Source organism: Myxocyprinus asiaticus, chromosome 39 (genome assembly GCF_019703515.2).
Source record: "Myxocyprinus asiaticus isolate MX2 ecotype Aquarium Trade chromosome 39, UBuf_Myxa_2, whole genome shotgun sequence".
NCBI classification, from domain to species: Eukaryota; Metazoa; Chordata; class Actinopteri; order Cypriniformes; family Catostomidae; genus Myxocyprinus; species Myxocyprinus asiaticus.
This window is the reverse complement of record NC_059382.1, coordinates 21,891,267-21,919,089: the sequence shown is the minus strand read 5'-3', so window position 1 is coordinate 21,919,089 and position 27,823 is coordinate 21,891,267. Positions and strand designations below refer to the sequence as shown.

General features: G+C 37.5%; 1 protein-coding gene across 2 annotated transcripts in view; it reads right to left on the bottom strand.

Moving 5' to 3' along the window:
* Positions 1 to 4,249: 4,249 nt before the first annotated feature.
* The window catches only part of exoc3l2b (exocyst complex component 3-like 2b), a 43,776-nt gene continuing 20,202 nt past the window's right edge, over positions 4,250 to 27,823 (bottom strand). For both annotated transcript variants that reach the window (XM_051679422.1, XM_051679421.1), the window contains exons 4-13: positions 21,549 to 22,203; positions 20,511 to 20,625; positions 18,981 to 19,091; positions 17,601 to 17,701; positions 15,231 to 15,344; positions 14,493 to 14,628; positions 13,900 to 14,022; positions 11,511 to 11,666; positions 9,838 to 9,959; positions 4,250 to 5,155 (exon numbers count right to left, since the gene is read on the bottom strand). In XM_051679422.1, the coding sequence (XP_051535382.1) occupies positions 4,876 to 5,155; positions 9,838 to 9,959; positions 11,511 to 11,666; positions 13,900 to 14,022; positions 14,493 to 14,628; positions 15,231 to 15,344; positions 17,601 to 17,701; positions 18,981 to 19,091; positions 20,511 to 20,625; positions 21,549 to 22,203 (1,913 nt within the window). In that variant the 3' untranslated portion in view covers positions 4,250 to 4,875. The remainder of the gene's footprint in view (positions 5,156 to 9,837; positions 9,960 to 11,510; positions 11,667 to 13,899; positions 14,023 to 14,492; positions 14,629 to 15,230; positions 15,345 to 17,600; positions 17,702 to 18,980; positions 19,092 to 20,510; positions 20,626 to 21,548; positions 22,204 to 27,823) is intronic.

The following is a 27,823-nucleotide window of genomic DNA, read 5'->3' as shown; positions in this document are numbered from 1 at the left end:
TAACATACTTAATGCACTATGAACTAACAATGAACAATTGTTTTGTTTATTAACTAACATTTACAAAGAATAATACATACTGTTAAAAATATATTTTTCACTGTTAGTCCATTATACATAATGCATTTACTAATGTTAACAAATGTAACCTTATTATAAAGTGCTACCACAATAAATATCACAGCGATACAGTTTTATCCAATGATTAAGGATTGAAGAACAAAAAGTTTTTAAAATAGGCTTAATGATATTTCATAATCTAATGCATGTGTCTGAACCACTAAAATAATACCTAATGGTAAAACTAATCAGTTATTTGCATAATAAATAAATGCTTGTTTCTTTGGGTTGGTTTGACTGATTAAAACACTGGAAATTAAATGAAAATGTTGAGTATAAATGTGATTAGGCTCCATTGATTTTATTTTCTCCCAAAACACTAAATAGCAACAAAAACTACCACCGCAATTCCCTTAACACCTGTTTGTCACTGTGAACTGCAAAATTTTCCTGATCCATGAGATCTTTGCATGTGGTGTCTAAAGGTTGATTTTGAGGCAATTTTATATATATATATATATATGTATTTAAAATGCTGCAGATTGATGTAGTTAATGAAAATACCTGAAATTAACGCATTTCTTTTGAGACAAAATAATAATTGATCATATTCAGTTTTGTTCAAGGTCATTAATAACTGTCCAATAAGTGAAAGGATAGTATTTGGGGTAAAAAGCCCCCTTGTTGCAGGGACTAAAGGCCCCTATTAAACACATCATTTTTTTTAAAGTGGGGCGAATAGATTTGTTATGAGAAATGTTCAAAATGGGCTCACATTGACTCATCTAATCATAACAGAGATTAGTTTGTTTATAGAATACTTGAGATGTAATAAAATGCCAAATGTGTTTGAAATTAACAGGAAATGGTGACTTTTTCTGAATAAAATATTTTATTGAGCATCATCTTAATTTCTTACTCAAAAAAAGCATCTTGCTGTCTCAAAATTATTTGCATTAGTTGACAAATTGTGCCCTATAACTATTACCCCGGTATCTACACAATATCAGTTTGAACCTCCTAGGGCCTTTTACCCCAAGTGAGGGAGACTTTTACCCCAAGTGAGGGAGCCTTTTACCCCAAGTGTGAGAATTTTTGCCCCAAGTGAGGGAGCCTTTTACACGTAAGTGAGGGAGCCTTTTACTCCAAGTGTGAGAGTTTTTTACCCCAAGTGTGAGAGCCTTTTACCCCAAGTGAGGGAGCCTTTTACCCCAAGTGTGAGAGCCTTTTGCCTCAAGTGAGGGAGCCTTTTGCCTTAAATGAGGGAGCCTTTTACCCCAAGTGAGGGAGCCTTTTACCCCAAGTGTGAGAGATTTTTGCCCCAAGTGAGGAAGCCTTTTACCCCAAGTGTGAGAGCCTTTTGCCCCAAGTGAGGGAGCCTTTTACCCCAAGTGAGGGAGGCTTTTACCCCAAGTGTGAGAGTTTTTTTTTACCCCAAGTGTGAGAGCCTTTTACCCCAAGTGAGGGAGCATTTTACCCCAAGTGTGAGAGCCTTTTGCCCCAAGTGAGGGAGCCTTTTACCCCGAGTGTGAGAGGTTTTTGCCCCAAGTGAGGGAGCCTTTTACCCCAGGTGTGAGAGCTTTTTGTCCCAAGTGAGGGAGCCTTTTACCCCAAGTGAGGGAGCCTTTTACCCCAAGTGAGGTAGACTTTTACCCCAAGTGTGAGAGCTTTTTCCCCAATTGAGGGAGCCTTTTACCCCTAAGTGAGGGAGCATTTTACCCCAAGTGTGAGAGTTTTTTTATCCCAAGTGTGAGAGCCTTTTACCCCAAGTGAGGGATCCTTTCACCCCCAAGTGTGTGAGCCTTTTGCCCCAAGTGAGGGAGCCTTTTACCCCAAGTGTGAGAGTCTTTTACCCCAAGTGAGGGAGCCTTTTACCCCAAGTGTTAGAACCTTTTGCCCCAAGTGAGGGAGCCTTTTACCCCAAGTGTTAGAACCTTTTGCCCCAAGTGAGGGAGCCTTTTACACCAAGTGTTAGAGCCTTTTGCCCCAAGTGAGGGAGCCTTTTACCCCAAGTGTTAGAGCCTTTTGCCCCAAGTGAGGGAGCCTTTTACCCCAAGTGTTAGAGCTTTTTGCCCCAAGTGAGGGAGCCTTTTACCCCAAGTGCGGGAGCCTTTTACCCCAAGTGTTAGAGCCTTTTGCCCCAAGTGAGGGAGCCTTTTACCCCAAGTGTTAGAGCTTTTTGCCCCAAGTGAGGGAGCCTTTTACCCCAAGTGTTAGAGCTTTTTGCCCCAAGTGAGGGAGGGAGCCTTTTACCCCAAGTGTGACTTTTACCTGAATGACTGATATTTTTTAGCCCTACACCCTCCAACCCGCCGAAGCTCTCACTCTGGAGGGCAAACCCTCTGAAGGGATTAGGGCATAAACGACTGCTATGTTGCTCGGAACTGCACCCAAGAATTTCACACACTATTGCACTTGTGTATATGGTTGTGTGACAATAAAAGTGATTTGATTTGATTTGGATTTGATTTGGATGAGCCCTTCTGAATGGAATGCACCCAAGATGTTTGAGAAGCGCGCCATCTGGTGTATAGATGTGTTACACGTCAAAAACAAATAGAAGCTTGAAACTCCTCCAGAGGGCGGTGTAACAGACTTTTCATCAGATCATCAGTTGCTCAACATGTGAATGCTTATGGACTTTTCTTAATGAAAGTTGGGGGTTCACATCTTGTTAAATAAGAACTATTGCAAAATTCTTATTGAAAGCCTCATGGGTATAATGCTGTTAAACTCCCCCTCTCTAATTCTCACAATAAATAACACAAACTTGTGTTTTTGGGTGTTTCATAATTTGCTACTTTCACTCCTACTCGTTGGCAAAGACATTCAACATATTCATGCAGAACGACTTTAACACAAGTCACAATTAAATTAGTGATAACCAGCATTCTAGAGATGTTATATGCCTACTTAAAATTATTAATGTAGCCTAGGATCAGGCCCGGCTCCACAGGGAACATCCATTACAAAAATGTCCCATGTTAACCACATGGCTACTATAGTTAGGCCTATTATTACTATTTTACATAAAAATAAATTAATATCAGATCTCTTTTGAAATGCAAAAGAAGATTTTACTATCTGTGTGTCATTTTTTTTATTTTTATGAAAGTGTTCACAATTATCACAGATTTAGTAGTGTAAATAACTGTAACGAAGGTGTTTTGGCAGAAACAATGGTTACTTTGGCAAATGTTTGTAAGGGACGACCCATTCCCACTGTTCCCCGAACTATGCACTTATTTCATGAAATAATTGTATTCTTGTGCCCAACTAAACTTTCTCTATGACACTTTACCTGCACCTCTTCAATGAACACAGTTCAATCAAGTTTACTGATACACGACAACCATTTTATGCAATGTTTCTCTAAGTAATTTAAATTTCTTTCATAACTTTGAAAGAAAGAGACCTTACTGTGTTATATTAACAACAATGATCTGAAAAAAGTAGATCATATTTTTATTCCACCTTTATATTTTTATTTTTCAAAGTCGCTTTTCAGTTCATTATATTGGACCTCAAACAGACTAAAAGTTGCTTGGTATAGGTTGATCAACTTTAAGTTGTTGAGGTTGTAAAGGGCCCTTGTGATTTAATAATAATAATAATAATAATAATAATAAACAGAACTGCAAACAACTGATTTTCTGTCATTTATTCATATGTGATTCAATACATGTACACTGTAAAATATTTTTTCCTATAACCAAAATATCAGTTAATGTCAAAGTTCATACTTAAGTATTTGTGTATATACAGTATACATGCAGAGTACCCTTAAGTTTACTGAAATGTTGTATCTTTGAATTCTTTGCCATGGTGCTCACACATCAACATATACAGACTAATCAAACGCATACTGAAAGGACAAGTTGGATGAAAGACAATATTTTTTAGAAGATTAACTCTGTGGCATGGTAAATACAAAAACTTTAGCTTGGTCCATACATATTTAAGGTAAAACAACCCAAAACTAGTACTAAGATTGTGTATAGACCAGTTACTTTAAGGCAACAAGGCTAAGGCAAATTTATTTTTGGTTTTAGTTATTGGGTTGGTTATTGTTGTTGTTCTTTACTGTTGTATGAAATTATTTGTGCAATAAATAAGCCTTGTGGTATTTAAATAGCCCGATAGAATTTCTTTCAGGTATATTTGAATAATCTGACAATTACAAATGACAAAAAATACATTTATCTTTTATGACAAGATAACAGATGACTGGATCATGAAATTATTCATTTAAATATGATCAATTCTTTTTTGAAAGATCAAAGACAACTGCAATTGCATAGTACCTTAAAATCAGTCTTCAGTCATGTGCAACTAAAAATAAAAACATAATTACCCAATCAATTACTGTCAAAAGGTTAAGACAGACAAGACATGATTCAGAGGAAAAAACTTCCTACTTCCTAATTTATATATTTCTTAGTTCTCAAAACTGAACAGTGTTTTGATCAGTAGTTGATTTTTACAACAAACACTCATGTGACTCCTGCACTTTACGATCTTAAAAGACATTTCTTAGAGACAGTTGCTTAATGTCACTTCTGCCTTCTGTGCAGTGATAGAGTTCAATGAGACTTGAACGATACAGTATTTTCAGAAAATAACATTTTCCAATTCCACTGAAACGGTACACACTGTATATCTCAAACAAGCCTTTCCACAGTTTGCTGTGCAAAAACGACTGTAGTGATGCCAACTAATGCTGTCATGTTCTCTGTTCTGAGCTCCAGTGCACAATATGTGCTGGAAGACTTCATAAGAAACCCTTCTGAGAAGCTCAAGAGCTTTTGCCCTGGGTTACAGCATGTCATCCTGGTTTTCCCTGGTTGGAGTCCTCCTGCGCTGGGTCCGCATGCTGGAGAAGAGTGATGAAGCGGTGAGGGCGATGCGGCTCAAACCTACATTTAGACAATGCACTTCTGATGTCACCGGCACTTCAGCGAAAAGAGCCCTGTCACGAGACACCCGCATGAGGCTGTCGCTGTTCTCGATGTCTTTTACTATGTTCAAGATCTCCTGCCTCTCTGTTTGTCGGGTCATCCCACGGATATTTAGTATGGCAGAGACATGTTTCCTCCTACAAGCACAAACACAAAAATATTTACTCTTGATTGATGTGACATCATATTCAATTAATGTACAGAGTCATGATAACAGTGAAATGTACAGAATGGCTAAATCTAGCTATGATGACTTTCCATTAAAGCCAGAGGTGAGCAAGAAATTAAATAGTTTTCAGAGAGTCCAAGTCCTTTGTAGCTTTAAAATAATGTCTTTCTTTAGTAAATCCAAAAACAATTAAACACATACAATCACAGTTCAATTTCATGTTTTCCATATTCCAATACACGTTTTCCTTGCAAATTTCCCAAGGTTCTTATGATATTCATATTCCCCTGTATCACAGTCAAAAACAATGTGCTTCCCTGATTGCCCAGACTCCTGACTTACCTAACCTTGCTAACCTTCCTAATTACTTAAACATAATATCACCCAGTGGACAACAAAAATACTAGCAAACTAATACATTCATCTATCTAAAGGTGTTATAAGAGATTTCAGGCACTTTATTAACATTCGCCAGACTCAGCCAATCAGTAATGCTCTCTGCCACTCCATAATTTTCAGCGGTCAGGAAGAATTAGTAGTAGACTGTCATTGCCCCCTGTGGCCGGAGCTGGAAGTGTTGTGGAGGTGAAATGTCCACAGGGTGGCGCCAAAAGCGAGTTGTATTTTTTAGTTGTAAATTATGTTACAATGTCAACAGGAATGCATATTTTATTAACCCTACTGCCTAACCCCAACATTAAACCTAACAGTTGAGTAACAATTTTATTTTAAAATAAAAATGCAATTTCTGAATCGCACTTGTGAGGAACGGGTTCTGCAATGACTCAGCCGCAGTAGTAAAAACTGAGGACTATATACAAAAATGTACAGTATATACAAAAACAAAACAAACAAACAGGTAAGTAAATAATAACTGAGAATTTAAAAAAAAAATTCTATTTTGGATTTGCATGAGTCTCACACTGACTTACTTCCACATCAAGGTTCAAACAGAGACAACTTTCTCAGTGAACGGAGGGCTCGTTAAATACCGGAAGCCCCGCCCACTTCGGAGCACACCATCAGCACCGGTAAATTCCTGTCTAGCGCATGCGCCATTTGGCCAATGCAGCCACGAACCCAGAAGACAGACTCTCCGCAACAAAGAACACAAAGATAAGTGCAATAAAAGACATATAAATTTAGCAAAAACCTGTGTCTGTGTGTGTTTGTTCTGTAGGGGTATAATGACTGTCGGGGAATGTAAATTATGTGTTAGATGTAGCGTGTTTGAATGCTGGAGTGTCAACAAATTGTGTGTCCACCCACGGCTCCAGCAGGTAAGCAGAGGGAAATGTGTTAGTGATTAATATGTGTGTAAACCAGTGCTAATGCAACTGGCAGTGACAGCTTGCCCTTTTGAGAACACAATTACTTCCTGGTTTCCATGGGACCAGAACCTGTGTCTCAGAGGTTTTTGGTGCAACGCTCTTTTAGTAGCGCCATAGGGAAAGGTAAATATATTTGAATTGATGCAAAAATGTTTGATGGGAGATCAGGTTGCTTGACATTTATTTGGCAGAATGTTGTTGATTTCAGTGCATATGAACATTAGGAAGCAGCATGTTGATTTCCAGTTTGATAACGCTGGTTAGGTAATAGGGAACTCTTATATATATATACTCTTATATATATACAGACACACTATATGGCCAAAAGTTTGTGGACACCCCCTTCTAATTAACGAATTTGGTTACTCCATTAAATCCAGTAAAGATACATCTTAATGTTTCTTTATGTAATGGCTTGGGCTTTGTGTGCTTCCAAATTTGTGGCAACTGTTTGGGGATAGCTCTTTTCTGTTCCAGCATGACAATACCCCTGTGAACAAAGTAAGGTCAGTAAAGAAATGGTTTACTGTGTCTGGCGTGGAAGAAATTGACTGGCCTGCACAAAGCCCAGGCCTGAACCCCACTGATCACTATTGGGGCGAACTGGAACAGCAACTGTAAGTCAGGCCCCATCGACCAACATCAGTTCCTGACCTCACTGATAGCCTTGTGTCTGAATGAGAGCAAATCCCTGCAGCCATGTTACTACATACAGTATAGTGGAAATCCTTCCCAAAAGAGTGGAATCTGTTATTACAGCAAAAGGGGGAAATTAATGCGTAAGGTTTTGAAATCAAATGTTCATCAAGCACATATGGTGTCCACAAACTTTTGGCCATATAGTGTATATATATATATATATATATATATATATATATACTGGCGGTCAAACGTTTGGAATAATGTACAGATTTTGCTCTTATGGAAAGAAATTGTTACTTTTATTCACCAAAGTGGCATTCAACTGATCACAATGTATAGTCAGGACATTAATAACATGAAAAATTGCTATTACACCAAATAGCTTTCAACTGTGTTTGATATAATGGCAAGTGATTTTCTAGTACCAAATTAGCAATTTAGCATGATTGCTCAAGGATAAGGTGTTGGAGTGATGGCTGCTGGAAATGCGGCCTGTCTAGATTTGATCACAAATGGCTTTTTTTCAAATAGTGATGGTGCTGTTTTTTACATCAGTAATGTCCTGATTATACTTTGTGATCAGTTGAATGCCACTTTGGTAATTAAAGTACCAATTTCGTTCCAAAAACAGCAAAATCTGAACATTATTCCAAACATTTGGCCGACAGTGTGTGTGTGTGTATATATATATATATATATATATATATATATATATATATATATATATATATATATATATATATATATATATATATATATATTAACACGTTTAAAATGGTAATAGGGTCTTGGTTGCATGGTGAGTGTGTGGTCAGCAGGGCTTGACATTATTATTATGGCTAGTGGTGTTCAAAAATCATTAGTCACACATCATTTTCACTAGCTAAAATCCCCCACCTCACAAAAACTGATAAAGGTAACTGGAGATTTTAACTGCATGCACTGGTTTGGACATTTTATTTGAATGAGAATGATATGAGTTTAGCAGGACTCAGGCCTAATGATTTAAGTAGTCTCTTAGAATATCTGAAAACAAACACGACCAGTTAGAACAGCAGTAGGATAGAACAGGAAAACTTTGTTAATAATTTGACCATAATTCATGGAAGTCCAGACCTTAAACCTCTTTATTAAAAATCATACAGGACTTGCCCTTATGAAAGTTCACCATTGTTCTTCCATTGTAATAATAAGGCCATTACCACAGGTAAGACCTTTGATAGACCACTGAATGTAAATATTCTTTCTAAAAAAATAATCAACTATACTATTTGTTCTAAAAAAACTAATAGCCTAAACACATTTAAAAAACTATAATTTTCACAGTTGGAATAAAAAAGAAGGGTAGCACTTTATTTTACAGTACTGTTCTACATTTACGTACTATATAATTACAACAATTACAGTAATTACTAGGCACTAACCCTAAACCTAACCCCAACCCTAACCATAACCCATATTAAATACATGTAGTTACCTAATATTACTCAGTATGTTCTTGGGTAAATACACTGTAAGTATTACTGAAAGTACAGGTACTGTAAAATAAAGTGCAACCAAATTAAGTCTAATAGATTTGCCCTAATAGATTTAATATGAATCTGTAAAATTTCTGAATAATATTTAGTGCTATAAAGCACTGAATACAAGATGGATTTAATTTAATTTGCTTCAGCAGCCTGACAATCACAGAATTTTCAATGCTGGGAAAACCTTGAAAATGTCACCAGCCAAAATGGCTAGTAAGAGTGACGAAGTTACTCGCCACTGCTGTTTTTTACCCACATTTGGCGGGTGTTAATATCAAGCCCTAATGGTCAGTCCTTAAAATGTAACATTAATATCCACAAGATTTCTTAAAGAGGTTGTCGTCAATAGAGAGCTAGAGCATCTAGTAAAATCAAATTTGTAGCTCAGTAGACTGAATGACTAAATTTATTAAATAATATGCAAGACACGCAAAAAAGTCTTAACATCTAATAACACTTTTTTTAGTCAACTGTAAATTCTTCATGGCATGCTAAAATGTTCAGCAACATTGCTGCAAGCATATTTAAATTGTGCATTGAAAGGCAAAGAATGCTCACTCAACAAATTACCAGAGTTGGCTCCTGTTTATACAAAGACAGACTTTATAATGTAGATAATAAACATTTCGGAAGATATGAACTGTAGATAGAAAGAATTTTAAGTGTTCTTCAGTTTAAAACCCAAAGGTGTTGCTAATGCAAAACAATGGTGCCCACACCACATCTAGGTCACACATTTGAAGTTTCAAGCTCAATTTAGCACACATTCCACAAATGAGAGCTTTCAGGAGTCTGCAGTCTTATAGGACTCTTGATTAGGCAACTGCCCTCTCTAGGTTAAGCTATGGAGCTTAAGGTCAAGCCCTGGCAGGACGCCTGTGTTTTTGCTTTGTCTTTGTCAGAATCGAGATTTGGACAAATGTACACCTTTGATGAGAATCTGGGATAACTAAACAATCTCCCATAAAAATCAGGAAACCACAAAGGTCTTGTTTGCTTTTACAAGCCCCACTTTTGCTGTCAAACAGAATAGATGGCAATGACCGTGTTTTGCCAAATGACCCGAGCTCTCTGCTTTTTGACCTCTATCATATCAGGGGCTACAAGGTATCCCGGCTGTGCAACATTCAGCCCCTCAAGACACTCACCGTATGTCAGGGAATTCCCGTACCAGCATGCCAACTTCCATTTGGATGGAGGGAGTGTCCTCCAGGAGAATTATCTCTGATATGTGAGGAATAGCACTGTCAAGCCATGAGGCAGAGGATTCCTGGGTGGGTGCAAACAGACATGATAACATCAGATCCCTGTCATGCGTCAAAATCAGATAGCTAAATCCTTCCAATGCCGAGACTAATCCCCAAAAACATTAGTTTTTGGACCGTGTAGATGAAAACTTAGATTAAAACTGCCTGGTACTAAAGATTCGAATAAATGTGCTGCATTTTCAAAAACTTCAATGTCGAGATGTCAAAAGTACTGATACTTCAGTACATTGATGATAGTAAAGTAAAAAAAATAATCAAAGTACCTGTGCGCGGTAGTTTTGAATGCTCACAAGCATACTCGCGGTAATATGACCACGCACATTATTGTAAACAAAGTGTAAATGTAAAAACCGTATTAATGATAACACAGTTGGTTTGTCTTAGTTGAATATAAACAGACAGAACAAAAAAGGGGTTTACTTTGCGAAAATGATCTAATAGACTTGCCGCTGCTATGATGTTGCTTATATTGATCAAGTGATAATATAAATTTGAAAAAAGCAATGCTTATTTAATTGAAAAATAGCTAAAGCTAAATGCCAATGTTTAAATTTACTGGTACTTTCTTAATTTTCATACTATTATATAACATTTCAAATAAAGGAATGTGTTCATTAGCATGTTAGTTTTTGTTGTGGTATCGAAATTGGTACCGAGAATCAAGAAATTTCACTGGTATTGGTATTGACAACTGTAACTGACAACCCTACTGCAATGTACAGAAAGAAAGATGGGCTTAACCCACCATGAAAATCACAAGGCCCAATCCATAACAGCTATAGAAAAGGCTATTTTTACCCTCATGTCTGGAAAAACATGCCTAGAGGATTAAGTATAGGAGCACATGTTATTCCGATTGAGTTTAAATATCTATGCCCATTGCACCAAGGCAGGCCTTCCTGACTCCCAGTTTGACCTTAAAGGCAAGTCATGACTTCAAAGGCCCAGGCCAGAATGTTCTTCCATAAACAAAGGCATCCTGTTGTCCACAGAGGTGACAAACGGATGTTTTAACTGGAGCAACGGGCGGATGCTACATAGGGGAAAGGAGAGTTTGGGCGGGTCATCAAAATGCCCTTTGGAGCCAAGGGCCTATTTGGCCAACTGACTCTATGGCCATTCCAGAGGTGCCCATTCTTTCAACTTTCCTTTTGTTTGAAAGTTGTCGTGAACATTCAAAAAACTGTTGTTGTGTATTTTTTCCAGTGGCTGTCGATGATTCTCAAAAGGACATTTTGTTAAGCATGATGAAAGCGGGAATAATTTAATGGAAAATGGAATTTTGCCTTATTGACTAATAATAATAATAATAACAATAATAGTATTATCATTTTTTTCTTACAAAAAGCCTAAATGTCCAATAATGTCTGCATTTTCCATATAACTGTAACGTGATGTAAATAACTTTATGCTTATGAGGTCAAATGATTTCAAATATACCTCTTCTGATTACTAAAATCTAGTATATTTTATATTTTTATATCTTGTGTTTGGTTTAAACATGTACCCTTTTACAAAATATTTAAAAATGAATGTCCTGATCAATGACTCACCAACTCTTTAAAGAGAGTTTTTAGATGCTTTCCCTCGTCACGGAGACGGCCAGCCATTCTCTTTCTCATTTTGAGTGATGTGCAAATTATTCTGCCCCTCATGATGGCCCGGATATATTCAGTCATCACACGCCGGTGCACCTCCACCACCAGTACCTAAGAGAACACAGTAAGTAGGAGATACAGTGCATTCAGAAAGTATTCAGACCTCTTCATTTTTTCACTTTTTGTTATGTTGCAGCCTTACGCTATAATGCTTTGTTTCACATCAGTCTACACTCCTACCCTATAATGACAATGCAAAAATCAGATTTTTGATAACTGCAAATTTATTAAAAATAAAAAACTAAAATATCACATTGACATAAGTATTCAGATCACTCAGTACTTAGTTGAAGCACCCTAGGCAGCGATTACAGCCTCAAGTCTTTTTGGGTATGATGCGAAAAGCTATGCACACCTGGATTGGGAGATTTTCTGCCATTCTTCTCTGCAGATCCTCTCAAGCTCTGTCAGGCTGGATGGGGACTGTTGGTGGATAGCCATTTTCAGGTCTCTCCAGAGATGTTTGACTGGGTTCAAGCCCGGGCTCTGGCTGGGCCATTCATTCACAGAGTTGTCCCTAAGCCACTCTTGCGTTGTCTTGGCTGTGTGTTTGGGGTCATTGTCCTGTTGGAAGGTGAACCTTCGGCCCAGTCTGTGGTCCTGAGTGCTCTGGACCAGTTTTTCATTAAGGAAATCTCTGTACTTTGCTGCATTCAGCTTTCCTTCAACCCTGACCAGTCCCCCAGTCCCTGCCGCTGTTAAACCACCATGCTTCACCGTTGGGATGGTATTGCGCAGGTGATGAGCGGTGCCTGGTTTCCTCCAGGCATGACGCTTGGAACTGAGGCCAAACAGTTCAATCTTCATTTCATCAGACCAGAGAATCTTGTTTCTCACAGTCTGAGAGTCCTTTAAAACTTTATAGCAAATTCCAAGTGAGCTTTCATGTGTCTTGCACTGAGGAGAGGCTTCCGTCTGGCCACTTTGCTATAAAGCCCAGATTGGTCGAGTGTTGCAGTAATGGTTATCCTTCTGCAAGTTTCTCCCATCTCCACACATGATCTCTGGAGCTCAACAAGAATGACCATCAGGTTCTTGGTCACCTCTCTTACCAAGGCCCTTCTCCCCTGATTGCTAAGTTTGGGCCAGCTCTAGGAAGAGTTCTGGATGTTCTAAACTTCTTCCATTTAAGAATTATGGAGGCCATTGTGCTCTTGGGAACCTTCAATGCAGCCACATTTTTTTTTTTGTAGTCTTCTCTAGATCAGTGCCTCGACACAGTCCTGTCTCTGAGCTCTGCAGGCAGTTCCTTTTGACTGGCTTGGTTTTTGCTCTGATATACATTTTCAGCTGTGAAGCCTTATATAGACAGGAGTGCCCTTCCAAATCATGTCTAATCAATTGAATTTACCACAGGTGGACTCCAAAGTGTAGAAACATCTCAAAGCACCTGAGCTATACAATACAATGTGATATTTCAGAATCTGGTTTGTACTTTGTCATTATGGGGTATGGAGTGTAGACTGATGTGAAAAAAAAAAAAAAAAAAAAAATATATATATATATATATATATATATATATATATATATATATATATATATATATATTTAAAGCATTTTAGCATAAGGCTGAAATATAACAAAATGTGAAAAAATTAAGGGGTCTGAATACTTTCTGAATGCACTGTATGTACATTCTCAGTCATTTTCTCAGGAGGTTTATTGTGCTATAATGACAAGCTTACTGTACATTATTCCAATTATTAAAAGACAACTTACCAAATAAATAGAATGGACATGAAAAATTGATTTCAATGTAAATTATTTTATTATCTGAGAAGAAAAAATCTGCAGAGTGATATGAGAGACAAAGTTACAAAGTTAACAAAGTTACACTCTAAAAAGTGGTAAACTGTTGACCTTTAAGAGCTATTTCTGCCTGATCTAACCCTATAAATTAGTTTTGTTGATGTAACCTGTTGTATTCCTGTTGATTCAATGATGCTAAATAATATTTTTGATTGAATAAAACCATTTAATTTAGATGTTTTCACATGAAGCTAATTTATACAGTAGGATACAATTTTTTCAGTGTAGGAAATTGGTTGTGTGGGACAATGGTCAATTATAAAGTTTACTGGTAGATAGAGTTTACTAGATATTTGACCACAAAATAACACAATTGATCAATAATAAAAAAGTATTACAGAAAGCTGTATAATAACAAGGGATAAAGCATCAAAACGCATTTCACTAAGCAGTATTCCCTAAAAGTACAAGGTGCTTTTAAGCACATGATAATCTGGTAGTTTGGAGGGAAGAAATGGAACTGATCTTTGTGTACCTCGTAGGGTGGATTGTCCATCCTGCGAAACCTCTTGAAGTGCTCTTTTATGTGTCCTTCGATTTGCTCAAAAGGCTCTGTGCTGCTCAGCCATTTCTTTTTAATCAGTTTATCAAAGAAGGGCTGTATGAGATGAGATAGATACCACTGGATTAGAAATTACACAAAGAGTACACACTGGAATGTACTATATTTGCCTACTTCAGGATGTGAGAGAATTTAGATTTCAAGAGAGCTAACTTCCTGTCAAAGTCTCATCTTGGTAAAAAGGATGCAGCAAAACTATGTGGCCCATGAGGGCTGGTAATGCCAGTCAGTACAGCAAACATTGAAAACTGTTCGGCATCGAGCCAAAGACATCTAATTCACTAGTGTTTTTCACTTACTCCTGCTATTTTAGTGTCTCAGACCAGGAGAAACCATGTGCAAAACAACATCCTTGAGAACAACCCATAGGGGAAATACTGATAAGATATTCTTTATATTCTTGGACAGAGCTACATGACAAGCATAAGTTATTTCAAGTGTATCTGCATGCATACACCAAAACATGTCTATTTGAGGAAGTCTGGGGTGATTCGTGGCAGCCTCACCCTGATATGTTCGAAAATTCTGTCGTTCAGCACTCTCGCACTCAAGTTGACTATCCTGTCCAGAGCAGTGTTGGCTCTCCGAATGGAGTCCTCACTGGTTGACGGGTCACATTGCCCGCAACGCTCCACAAAGCTCCTAAACACACCATTATATTGTACATAATTAATATTCTAAAACAGAAAACTGACTAGATTAGCATTTTCTGAAAGAAATACCAGGGCTTGCAAGGCAGCAAAAAATAGTGTTGGGACCGTTTGAACATTTTAGACGAGCTTAGGTTTTAGGTAAATGAAATGCCATATCAGAGTTGCATTATGTCAGCTGTGTATTATAATCAACTCATAACAACTTCTGTTCCACCTTTGCAGTGTAAAGGTGGCTAAAGGTGGTCTAATAGATGTAAGAAAGACCAATTACAATTTAGCATGCAAACAGATGTAAGAAACAAGACCAGTTGAAATTCAGTCTACAAACATTACAATTTTTTTTTTTTTTTTTACAATATAACAGTAGGAGATTTAAAGTTTATAAAAATGAAAAACAGATCACATCTCTATGGCTGAAATTATTTATAAAGCCTAGTTTGAGTCAAACATTTAGCAGTTCAGGCTGAATTAATTGCAGAAGTTTAATATTTAGGGTTAGGGGTTTAGGACAAACCAGAACCTGAACCTCTAAGGAATATCAATACAGTGTTGTCTTGCAAGCATTGTCATTAGAACATTTATGAAACCCACCTGAATGGTGGACAGCAGTTGACAAGGGCAATGGTTTTGGCTATGTAACCATCTTCATTTTCTCCAAACCCACTCACTAGCCCCTCGTGGAACATCTCCACCTTTCTCTGAAAGCTTTGCAAACCAAAACAGTGATGTGAGTATGATTTACTCACATAGTTAAAATGGAATGATACATTAACATAAAGGATAAGATAATATTAGATCACATATTTTATCCTCAACTTATGACCTATCTGACCCTCCCATTTGCACTGCTGTATTAAGTCAGTTTGAACCTACATATTTCTTTCTCTTCTCTACAAGAAATAGTTGGTCAGCTAAAGCCTACGACTTCTCCCCATGACTTCATTCCCACTCGCTTTTCACTTTTTCAGGTTTTTGACATTATTGTATAACGATTCAATAATAATTAATCAGTACCTCATTACAGGGACTGTCCCAAATTATTTAAAGCATGCTATTGCTCAACCTCTGCTTAAAAGATCCAACAGTCTTGTCTCATTTTAGACCAATTTCAAATGAGAAAGTAGTTCTCCATCTATTATAGACTTTCTTGGAGAAAAATAACATTTTCGAAGTATTTCAGTCTGGTTGTAGAACACATCATGGCACTGAATCTGCATTCTTAAAAGTTATTAATGATATTTTATTAACTGTGGACTCCAGGGATTTGTCAGTCCTTGTGCTTTTAGACTTAAGCGCAGCATTTCATACTAGACCACAGTGTCCACATCTCTTGTCTTGAGCAATGCTTGGGTGTAACGGGGGCCAGCTGGTAAGTGATAGCTGTGCGGTATGTGTAAACCTCACTCCCCTGGCCTCAAGAGGCACACTAGCGACTGACGCTAGAGGCTGTAGCCTTTAGCCTCCTCGTTAGCGTGCCCACCTCCCATGCCAGTGACACCGGTTCGAATCCCACCCGGGAAGGTTGAGCAGGACCGGTTACATGGGCATCCAAGGAAATGCCCTCAACTGGTTGAAATCTTATTTGAGTAATAGAAATTTCTCAGTCTGCATTGGTGGATTTTCTTCTTCTGTAGCTCCTCTTACTTGCGGGGTCTCTCAAGGCTCCATTCTTGCTCCAATATTGTTTTCACTGTATATGCTTCCCCTAGGATCTATTTTTAGAAGTATGGTGTGTATTGTAATTGTTATGCAACAACACTCAAATCTACCTGCCTTTGAAACAAAATTACAAGAATGGTTTAGAATCTTTATTGGCATTTTTATCTGATATAAAATCTTGTTTACATTTGTTAAACCTTAATGAGAGTAAAACTGAGGTCAGTGTGTTTGGGCCTTCTGATGCTTCTGGTAGTCTTAATCTCAGATATCTGGCTGTCTACACTAAACCATCTGTGAAAAACTTGTTTTATTTAATTGTGCCCTGAAATCTGAAAAACAAAAAAATTCAGTGGTCAAGTCTAGTTTTTTCCATTTAAGACTTTTGGCTAAAGTTAAGCCTTTACTTTCATTTGAGGAGTTTGAAAAGGTGATTCAAGCCTTTATTTAACCTCGACTTGACTACTGTAACTCTCTTTATATAGGGATAAACCAATCATCCATTGCTTGCTTGCAAATGATTCAAAATGCTGCTGTTAGACTTTTGACTGATGTATGTAAATGTGAACATATTACTCCCATTTTAGTTTCTCTTCATTGGCTGACAATCCACAGAATTGATTTTAAAATATTATTTTTTGTTTCCAAGTCTTTAAACGTATTGGCACCTTCCTATCTCTCTGAACACTTGAGAGTATACACAAGATCTCTAAGGTCAACTGATCAGTGACTGCTGATTTTTCCCAGGTCTAGATTTAAGCTGAGGGGTGACCATGCTTTTGCAGTAGCTGCCCCAAAGATATGGAACAACCTACCTGTGTTCATCAGATCTTCTTTGACAGTACATTAATTTAATTCAGAGTTAAAAGACTTATCTGTTTCCCTTGGCTTATAATCAACCTTTGAGTTGTATTGTGTGTTTTTGTTTTTAATTTCTTATTGTTCTTATTGTCAAATCCTCTTTGTATTCTCTTTGTATATGTGGTTTTACAGCATACTGGTCAACTATCATTGTTTTTAATTGTGCTTAAAATAAATTATAATATAAACTTTTATAAATAATAATAAATTATAGAGTATTATAGAGTCTAAAGAAATCAAGACAATGGCTTTCAAGAAAATAAAGGAAATGTAATTATCTAAGCGTAAAGATTTCAGAAACATGAAAAAGTCAACTGTCCATTATAGGTTTGCCACTTATGGGTTATGACTGGGGTTTCCAAGTTGGACTCTCAACAAAAAGGCCCATATACTTTAGAATTGTATTATCCATTACTCTCCATGTACTGTGTAATATTTTCCTACCTGTATAAAAAATCTGCAAGTCCATTGAGACTGCACTGAGCTACTCGTGAGCCCAAATGTCGGTTTATGGCGGCAGATCTCTCAAGGTCCTCCTGTAGCCTCTGTAGTAAAAAACACAGGAAAATGTTATATTACATAAAGTATATTTACATAAGTAAACACTAAGTCCATGTCCACACTAACTAATTTGCCTCTCATCTACCAAAAACAGAGACACACTGTATAGTTCTGCATACTTTTGAAACCAATGACTTAGAAAATTTAGTTTTCAATCAAAAAACATGTTAGTGGACATGCCCAAAGTGAATTACAATGTGTAAAAATCTATGTTTGGTCATCTATTTTGTCTTAATATCTCTGGTTATTTTTGAAGACTTGAGCAACACTGGGTGCGTTCCATTCAAAAGTGATCATCCCTATGCCCTTTTCCCTTCAAAGGCTTTAGCCACTGTGAGACCTTTGGAGAGCTAAAAGGTGTGTGTTATTTGAGTTGTAAAGTTGCTTAAATCATAGTTTTTATGGTCGTTTTAAGGTTTTAGAATTTAAGGCGTTATGTCCTTATGGCAACAGAGTTGTAAAATTAGATATAACTTTACACAGAAAAAGTTATAGTGACCGATTTTATCACACTAAAATTATATTAACACACATATTGTTTACGACTTGTGGCAATATTTTTTAAACAGTGTGAATTTTAACATTTAAACATTGGCCCTATTAACTTCCATTATACAGTAAATGCCTTGCTGTAACCCAGATTTTTTATTTTTTAGTCAAATTAAATTTTTGTGGTAATCAACATTATGCCACAAATGCTGACCTTAACTTGTATTGATCCCCGGAATAAGTCATTTTTATTGAAAATTCAGTTTGAAGAGATCTTACAGCATGACTATCATGATTGTTCTCCCTTCGAAGTGCCCTTCAGAGGCTGATTTATCCCATTTGGAATTCAGGGTATTTTCTAAGCATTTTTGCTGGTACCCATCAGGGCCACTAGGGGCCAATGCAGATCCTGCAAAAACAATATGCTGTGATGGAAACAGGCTCACAATGGGATGTGTTTATTTATTTTGGTTCCAGCTAGGAGCCTATTTTCTCACTGCATTACACAGAGGTGCATGGATGTCTTTCGACATATCATAGTTTCGTTCTGACAATGGACCTAGTGTCTATAACCTGCTGGAAATGCTGCTGATGGTAAGTAACAGTGGGCCATTTATGCACAAAATCAACACAGAGAAAATTGTGAAGGCAACATGTGGTATTTGTGCTTGACATATGATGTCAAAGCATGTGATAGCTTTAATAATGTCTAGTCTAGCGCATGAACCCGCACCAACTTGAATGTGTATAAATGATCTGTTGCACAATGCTAACCTTAATAACAGTACGGGCCAGAGGTATTTGAAACTCTTCGATGTCCAGGGTGTCCAGCCATCTCTTCTCCTCCTCCTCCAGAAACTGACACAGCTCAGTGGTCACTTTCCCCTGGAAAACAACAACTCAACTTACCATTGCAACTTAATACACTCCACACACACTTATTAACAGGGCTGGGTCACGATGGTCGACTAATCAACTAGTTTTTCAACAACTAGCTAGTTGATTAGTAACGTCACTAGTTTATCTAGATTTTTTCACTTTAAAACCTTCTTGAAATATCATATTTAAATTCATTCCCTTTAAAGCACTGTCGTTACATCCATTCACATTCAGAAAGACATCTTTGGCCTTTACATCAGGTGTCTTGCACTATTTTTTGAGCGTCCCACCACAAGCATTGTGTTTTTAGGATGGTGCATTAAAAATAGTCCAACTTTCAATCAAGCTTCTCAAAGCTCCTGCATTCTATTCCATTCTGTTACATTCTTTGTAAGCAAGAAGGTGTCTTATGTAGTAAATGCTCACTAAGAAACATGTCCAATCAGGGTCAGGTGAACCCGAAACCAGCTTAATAATACAGGGCCTCCTTAAGACCGATTAGTCGACTAGTCATTCAGGCAACCCACCGAGTAGTCAATTTATAAAATATGTAGAGAGAGGGGGCATTCATCTCTGGCCTTTTACTACATCCACATTAGGTATTTAGGAACAAAAAGAAAACAGTCACACTCTTTGCCCATTCTTTGACAAATCTGGCAACGGTCATAAAATGTCCCACTAATTATTTTCAAGACTACTTTCAGGTATGGGCTCAAGGTTTATTATGTCTAGAGTCTGGGTCGGCTAACATACCAGTGAGCACATACCTTAGAGAACATACATTCAAGCTGCATAATTAGCGAAGGGAAAAAGTTGCTGTCAGAGCGACTCCTATTGTGTGGTGCTCATTGTAGACAGGAAAACCGTACATTGACCCTGAAATGCCGCACACTAATTGACCGTGCAGGTTGCAACGACCAGCCATCTCTGTTAGTGAACAGGATGTGCCGTTGTTGCACCCCTTCATGGTACATGGAAAAGGCTAGCAGAACAAGGGAAAGACTAGAAGATAGTAATTGACAAGGCAGCAATACAGCTCTGGTAATTTCAAGTAATTTCAACAGAGCAGCTTTGGCTTCAACAGCACACGTCAATAGATTTTTAATGCCACTTTCTGCTTCAGGCAGTCTGTTTTGCTACTTATTAAATTTTTTGGGGTGAACTCAAGTCTGTCTTTTCTCAAGTAATAAATTTGCCTGCTTATAAATCCAGATGTTTATCTATTAATATTGCTTCCCCCTCAGTGCCATCGGATTATTTTTCATTCCCTTTAATTTAACTATTAAAACTTCTACAACTTCTTGTTTTCGTACCCCCACACATTTTTACCCGGATCTTGAGTTAGACATTTTAATTCAGAGGATTTATATTACCGACAATTGGGAGCTAAAACCTTTCTCTATGCCAGGGAATTTCAGTTCTTACCCTGACAGAGTTGAGGCAGTCAAGCTCCAGTTTTTCAATTTTCTCCGCTGGCAGCAGTGGACCGAGCTGTGAGAGGTTAATGGGTGTTGTTATGGTGATTGTTCCAAGGACATCCCTGCAGCAACAACAGGAAGAACAAATCACAAACTGAGTCTGGACTTCACTCATAAGGAAACATTTAATTATGAAGGAACAGGAATGGGGATGTATGAGAGTGGGTTTCACCTCTCATATCAACCAGAAGCTATTTATCATAGTCTGCTTTAGCTTTGCTGTTTGTATATGTGGCTTGATAAGAGAATACAGTAAGTGCAACTCAACAACAAAAATTAGCTATGATTATAATGAAAACAGAAAAATACACTGAAAACTGTAGACATACCAAACAAGAATGTGAAATGCCGCAGTTTTATTTTTTTAAGTCAACATAAAATCAAAGCTAATCCTATTTACTCTCTCAATGCATGTTACTGGTCTTATTGTGAATGATGCACGCTATTCCAAATATTCAAAAATTATTCGCCCATGTTGGAAAAACCCCCCAGCTTAAACCAGCCCAGGCCTAAGCCTAATAGCTTAGGCCTGGGCTGGTCCAGCCAACTAACCAGCCTGATCAAGCTGGGAGACCATCTAAGACCAGCAAACTAGCTGTTTTTTTTTTTTTCAGCAGGATGTGTGATATTAAATTAAAATGTAATAACCTACTACACCTCTGAAATGACTTCCCTTTTCTTCTGATGTCGCATAGGCTGCACTTAGGCTATTGGATGATTTTATGGCATTAATTTAGCAAACTCATTGAGATCTGGCGCCTTTCTGGTATGGAACACCCACTTTCATGATCCAATCGATTCCTGACTAAATTAAGTCCCGCCCTATACTGAATTTTCTGTTTCCCTCAAAAATTTGTCATATTACCAAAGTACAATGGGTTTCTAAATAGGGTTTCATGTTGACCTTATTCCCAGGTGTTTACACTAATGGTACTTAAGTGTTTATTAATCATCTCAGATAAATCTAGTGACTGTAGGTTTTTACCTGTTATAGATGTTGTAAAGCCAGTCTAGCAAAGAATATATATCTGTGATTTGCAGATCTTCATTAGTGATAGCTTGGAGACGACGCGTAACAGCCTGGTGATAGCTCTGTGTGTACACTTGGAAGGAGTCATATTCTGCAGGATACACAGACACCACATTACGGCGAGCCGCTCCTAGATCCTCCACCATCCGAACCCGGAGTTTATCCAGGTAGGCCGCCAGCTCACCCTCTTGGGCTTCTTCATGCTGGGGTAAGTTTCCGTCAGCCAACTCGACTACTGCCTCCCTCCAGCGTTTTTTGAACTCCCTCGGCCGTGGGCCTTCTGGAGCGGCTCCCTTGCTCTGAGCCCAGTCCCGATCGGCCTGTTCCTCCTGCTGAAGCACCTGTACCACCAGGCCCAAATTGGGCCCAGCAGTGGAGGAACGCAAAGACTCCCTCACCACGTCCCACAGCTCTTTCTGCAGGGCCTCATACAGCAGCTCCACATCTTTGGCTTTTCGCCGACTGCTGTCTTTGCTGCTGGGGCTGCTGAACTCCTCAGTGCCTCCTGCTGGTGGAGATTCGGCCTCCCGACACTCCTGCTCCAGCTCCAGGATGTGAGTGTCGGCCAAAAACAAGTCTCTTTTCGTCACCAGCTGCAGGATCTCCAATACTGAGAAAACACAGAAAAGAGAAGCTTTCCATTAGTTACAAGGAGGAGACTCTTTCACCAATTCATTTTTTCATTTTTCACCAAGACAGTTTCAACTTGGATCTCATAATGTATATGCTTGTCCTTTATCAAAAGGATTTAATTCATCCAAGTCACCATGTCTGGTAAAACTGGACACGATTTTCCCAGTCTTTAAGATTTTTACTCTGAGTGGCTTTATCATTATGCACTGATCACAGATGGCTGTGATACTAGCATTTTCTTTGATTATTGCTTAAAGCAGAGTCTGAATGACTACCTTGCTGAAAAGACCAGCATAGAGGGTCACCTGCACAAGTTGAGTTTTGAATGCTATTCCCTTCATCATGTGTCCCCACCAGGCTGCTTAACAAGCTTAGCCAACAACTTTCAAAACATCCTAATAATTTAAGAAAGAAAATTTTTTTTTCTTCAGTAAAACCAGTACAAAAAAGCCTGAACCAGGATGGAAATTCCCCAAATCAAACAATCATTAATCCACCTAAACAGTCAAATGATTTCAATAGCTGAATATAACACCCCATACTCTCAGTAAAACAAATAGATACACAAAGCAAATTCCACTTAAAAGATTATGTGCTTCTAATGTGTTAGAGCAAAAAACATTGATTTCCTTTTAAGGATTTGATATCCAAAGACCTCTTTGATGATATTTTTCAGTTTTGAAGAGATTCTCATTGTTCTCATCATCTAGTTTCACTTGATATGCAGCACATGGAGCTATCACTTTCTTCATGTTGTATAGGGACAATGGTTCACAGCATCTCTGAGGAAGTGCTGGTTTCCACCCAATTTGATTATGTGCATATCAAAGGGATCATCAGGGACTGCTTTAAGCCAAGCACATTTTGCATTTAGAAAATGATTTTATTCAAAGCGACATACAGTGCATTCAAGCTACACTGCATTCAAGCAGTACATGCATTCTCTGGGAATCAAACCCATGACTTAGCAATTGCTAGCAACATGCTCTAACAATTTATCTATGGGAGGCACAAATCAGCACTGATATTTTCACTGCACAGAAACTAAACTAACAAAAATTGTTACTTGTTCAACCCTCTTATATATCTTATCTGAACACAGCCAAAAAGATTCATTATATACAGTATGTTCAGTGGTGAAATTATTTCATCAACATTCACTAGAGAATATCACCTTTTTTAACTGTTCCCATGAATATGGGATCATTGTCTTGGCTATCCCATCCTATATTTGGCCATTCCATTCAATTCCTCATTAGTAGATTTCAAACTCTTAAAGCTAAAACACAAAATGCATTATATCTTCCAGATGGTCAAATGGACTGCCAATGCAGTCTGTTAGCAATGGTTTATGATGATCTCACAAGTGTTTCTGATGTGTAGGGGCACTTCGTTAAATTCCAAAGAAATCTTTGATAAAGCAGACCTCCTCTCATTGAGCTCAGTGCTCACACCCATTCGTCATAATTTCCAGTCCTCTCCTTTGAGCTGAACACATATACTTCACCTAATAATCTCGTCTGATTACTGAAGACAGGATTTGACATGAGTTTAATGTGTGTTTTAAACTCAATCTTGAGGAAAGAGAGATGTCACCAAGTTCTTCCATATACTGTATGTGAAGAATCTTCAGGTATACCAGACTAAATCTCTACAGCAAATTAAAATCCATGGTGTTGTGGGACAAAGTAAAGTAGGTACACATTTTCTCAAAACTGAGTTTTGACTGAAATTGTGTCTCTTAGAACAGTGTTTCGCAACATTTTTTGTCTTATGTACCCCCTCTGCCCATAGTTCAATATCTTCGTTTAAACTGATATTGCACTGGATTTCGTTAATATTATTAAAATGATCATTATTAAAAGGATTCAGTGTTGCCAAAGTTTTTGCATTTTTCCTTTGTAGGGCAGTCTACAAATCTTAATCTTCTATTTCCCTGTAAGTATCTGTTCACACCATGGTTACATGAGGAAATGGAAGCTCTCATGGCTCATTGAACTCTGAGTTAACATTTAAATCTTTATAAGAAAAATGCATTAATCTATGATGTGAGTCAAATGGTCACAGCAGAAGGAATCATTAAGAACATTACTCTGGGGTCTGACTAACTCACAGTATGCTTAGCATCATGTATGAAATCAAGTAAAGCTTCTATTACATTGCTCATGAAAGCTCTATTGCTTGTGAAAGAGTCTAGAAGTTCTAGGCAGGGTTTCCACACTTTTGACCAATGAAAACCCATGTCATTTCCATTAAATTTCTAGTCATTTGTGATTAATGAATAAGGATTAAAAAAATTAATTTAGATTCAATCCGACCAGCTAATGAATCATTGAGACTAATTTCAGACTCAAGAAAATGATTCGCTCACAAATTGTACATAACTACATAGTAATAGCTAATAGCTTGAGAGAAAGCTTTAGTGGCCGTTCAGACCACAATTGTTCTTCCAATAAAAAATGCACCGCAGCAAATAGAACAAAACGCAAGAGCCTCGTTTTTAAAAGCTGAAGTTCTTTTTAACATGGCACGGACCTAAAAAACCCCCCAACAGTTTTGGCGTTGTGCTTTCTTTCTGACCATTTTACCATCTCTCACACATAACAAAGATACGTCACAGATCAGCTGTGAAAATAACTGGCCTGCTGTTGAATTCCTCTCGTGAACACTGAACAGACAGTCAGGGGCACCATCCAGTGCTGAGTTGCCTATTTATTTCCTGCAACTTCCTGACCTCTTCTTAGAGGGAAGGATGTAGGGGTGCTCGGCTGGCGCCTGACTCATCTGTCTCTATCCCTATTAAGGATGGACTGTCCAGTTATGCCATGAAAGACCCCCACCCTTCTCAGCCCCGTCACATAATACCAGCCCAAGTGTGCCAGTCCATCGGAAGGAGATCTAAATTTAAAATACAATACCGTCAAGCTTATCGCAATTACAGACGTGGATGAGGTGGAAAAATTTATGCCTATTCTTGATAAAAAAAATAATAATAATAAATTAGAGTCACTTCCTCTGGTGCTAATCCACGTGAAAAGTCCTCCACCCAAGGACAGCTGGGTGGTCACTGTTTTATTTGTGTGGCTTTGAGACTGGACAACTGTTGACCCTCAACTTTGAGGGACGAAAAGGTTTACCCCCATAAGCTTCTGTCTGAAAAGAGAAAGAACTGAAAGAACTGTCAAATCTTCCCTTAAAACAACATTGAGATTCAAGCCCCAGATGTTGGAAGCCATGTAGAGTTTAAATGGTTTATCCCACAGTCATTAAAATGTGGAATGTTGCCAGTAAGTTACTGAGGGCTGAGCTGAGCTGTACAGAAGACAACACTAGTTCTTTGTTTCCAGTGAGGCTCACTCTCTAAATTCATGTGGAGCATACTTTACTAAAGCATGGACATGTCACCACCCTTCCTTAATGAAAACCACAGGGATTGAGGTGTTGCCTTTTTAGGGTACGTATGGCACACAAATATTCTGCACATACACCCCCACCACCACTTCCAAGTGGACGTGTGGTAGTACTATTTGCTTTTGGCAAAGATTTTAAGGGGTGGGGACTGACAACCATCTAAACAGAAAAGATCTGACTAAGCAAGATATCCGCTAACACAGACTTCAACACACCTGCACAACCAACACCTCTCAGCAGTACCAATCATCCGTTACAGAGAAAAGATTAGCCAGGATTCTAAGAATGTAATGCAATATGATCTGTTCTTTGTCGTGCCACAGGTCAGGGGCTATTCTCCATAAACCCCCTGTGTTTCAGAGTCAAATCCCTCAGGTACAGTAAAACACCACATTTTCTGACAAACTGGAACACAAAGAAACCAAAGAACTTGAGAAAATGCAACTTACAGATACTTCCCCTTTTCCTCTGCACCTCATTCTTCCATTTCCCTTATTTAATGCTTAGCATGTGCAGAGTAGACATATTTTCCCCATAAATGAAATATGTAATAAGAAGGGGATGATTTTATTTCCTGTCCCTGCAACAAAAACCATACCAGCACAGATGGGTCGAGCCATACTTGGCGGTCCACACCGTCCACAGCTAAAATTTAGTTTTTACAAGTGTTATTATCGTTAACGAATACTAAAACGAAAACTAAATGAAAAATTTCGTTAACTAAAATAAAAACAAACAAAACTGGAAACCTGAAACCAGTGTTATTATTGTTAACAGAAACTAAAATGAGAATGAAACTAACTAAAATAAAAATGAACCTAATTGTAAACCTGAAACCAGTTTTATTATTGTTAAAGAAAACTGTAACGAAAACTAAATTATTATTATTTATTTTTTTTTACTGAAAAAAAAAAAAAAAACTAAAACAAAAACATTTTTATTATATGAAATGTAAATAAAACTAAAATAATTGGAAATGTGAAGTCAGTGTTATTTTCTTTAACAAAAATGAAAACTTTATTAACTTTTATAAAAATAAAAGTGAACAATTGGAAAAATTAAATATAATATATATATATATATATATATATATATATATATATATATATATATATATATATATATATATATATTTTTTTTTTTTTTTAATTTATTTTTTTACAAATTTAAATTAATAAAACTTAAAACATTTAGGTTTTTATTTTTATTTTATTTTGTTAAAGATTACTCAATTCAATTTGATGGAATTTTGTTGTGAAATTGAAATGCGTAAATCTTGAAATTATTTTTACATCACATCAGTTAACATATTACCTTTGCAGCCCTAAAATACTAATAGTAAAATCAAAACTAAATATACAAATGAAATATTAAACTAAACTGAAACTAGAATTTTTTTTTTACATGAAACTAAAACTAACAATCACAGAGTGAGAGCTAACAATATATAAACTAAATTGAAAAGACACATTTAAAATAAATTAGAAATAAAACATTCAGCCTCATGAGTAACTCCAGGCTCAATGAGATGAAAAGACCTTAGCTCATGACATGAGCCCTTCTCAGGACAGAATGGTCCCACTCCCTTCTTGATTTATTTGGACATGGCCAATTTCAAGAGAACAAATCTAAACTGGACAATTTGGAAAACATGCACTGGACCTTATACTGAGTGCTACCCTGCCCTCACTTAACACTTGGTTTATTTGACATGCATGAATATATCCTCTTGCCAAGTGCTGGACTATAGCTGGATAAAGTGGAAATGCAGGCTATTCCCTTTTATGAGTGACTTTGCCAGTGCATGGCTGAATATTTGCTATCATAACGTAAATGTATTAATTGCAATTGTTCTGCTCAGACACCATTTACATGGTGGCCACCATTAAATGAGTCTCAGCTGTAGTTTATGGCTTATGGTTGGAGATTGTGGGATGTAATTTGGTGAGGCCTGGAAATCATTAGGATGAGAAGTAAATGCCCTTCTATATGGATTCTTTATCAGTGCAATCAAATGTCATCTTAATGGTCAGATGCTCTACCGATCCAGAAGACAATTGAAGGCATTGTGTCCTGATAGATACCAGCCATCGGAACATAACCCGGACTTTACCCTCGGAACTCACAGCAAAGCAACAGTGAGGCTTGGTTGCAGCATTCTTTGTGTTCCAAGAACCATTTCTTCA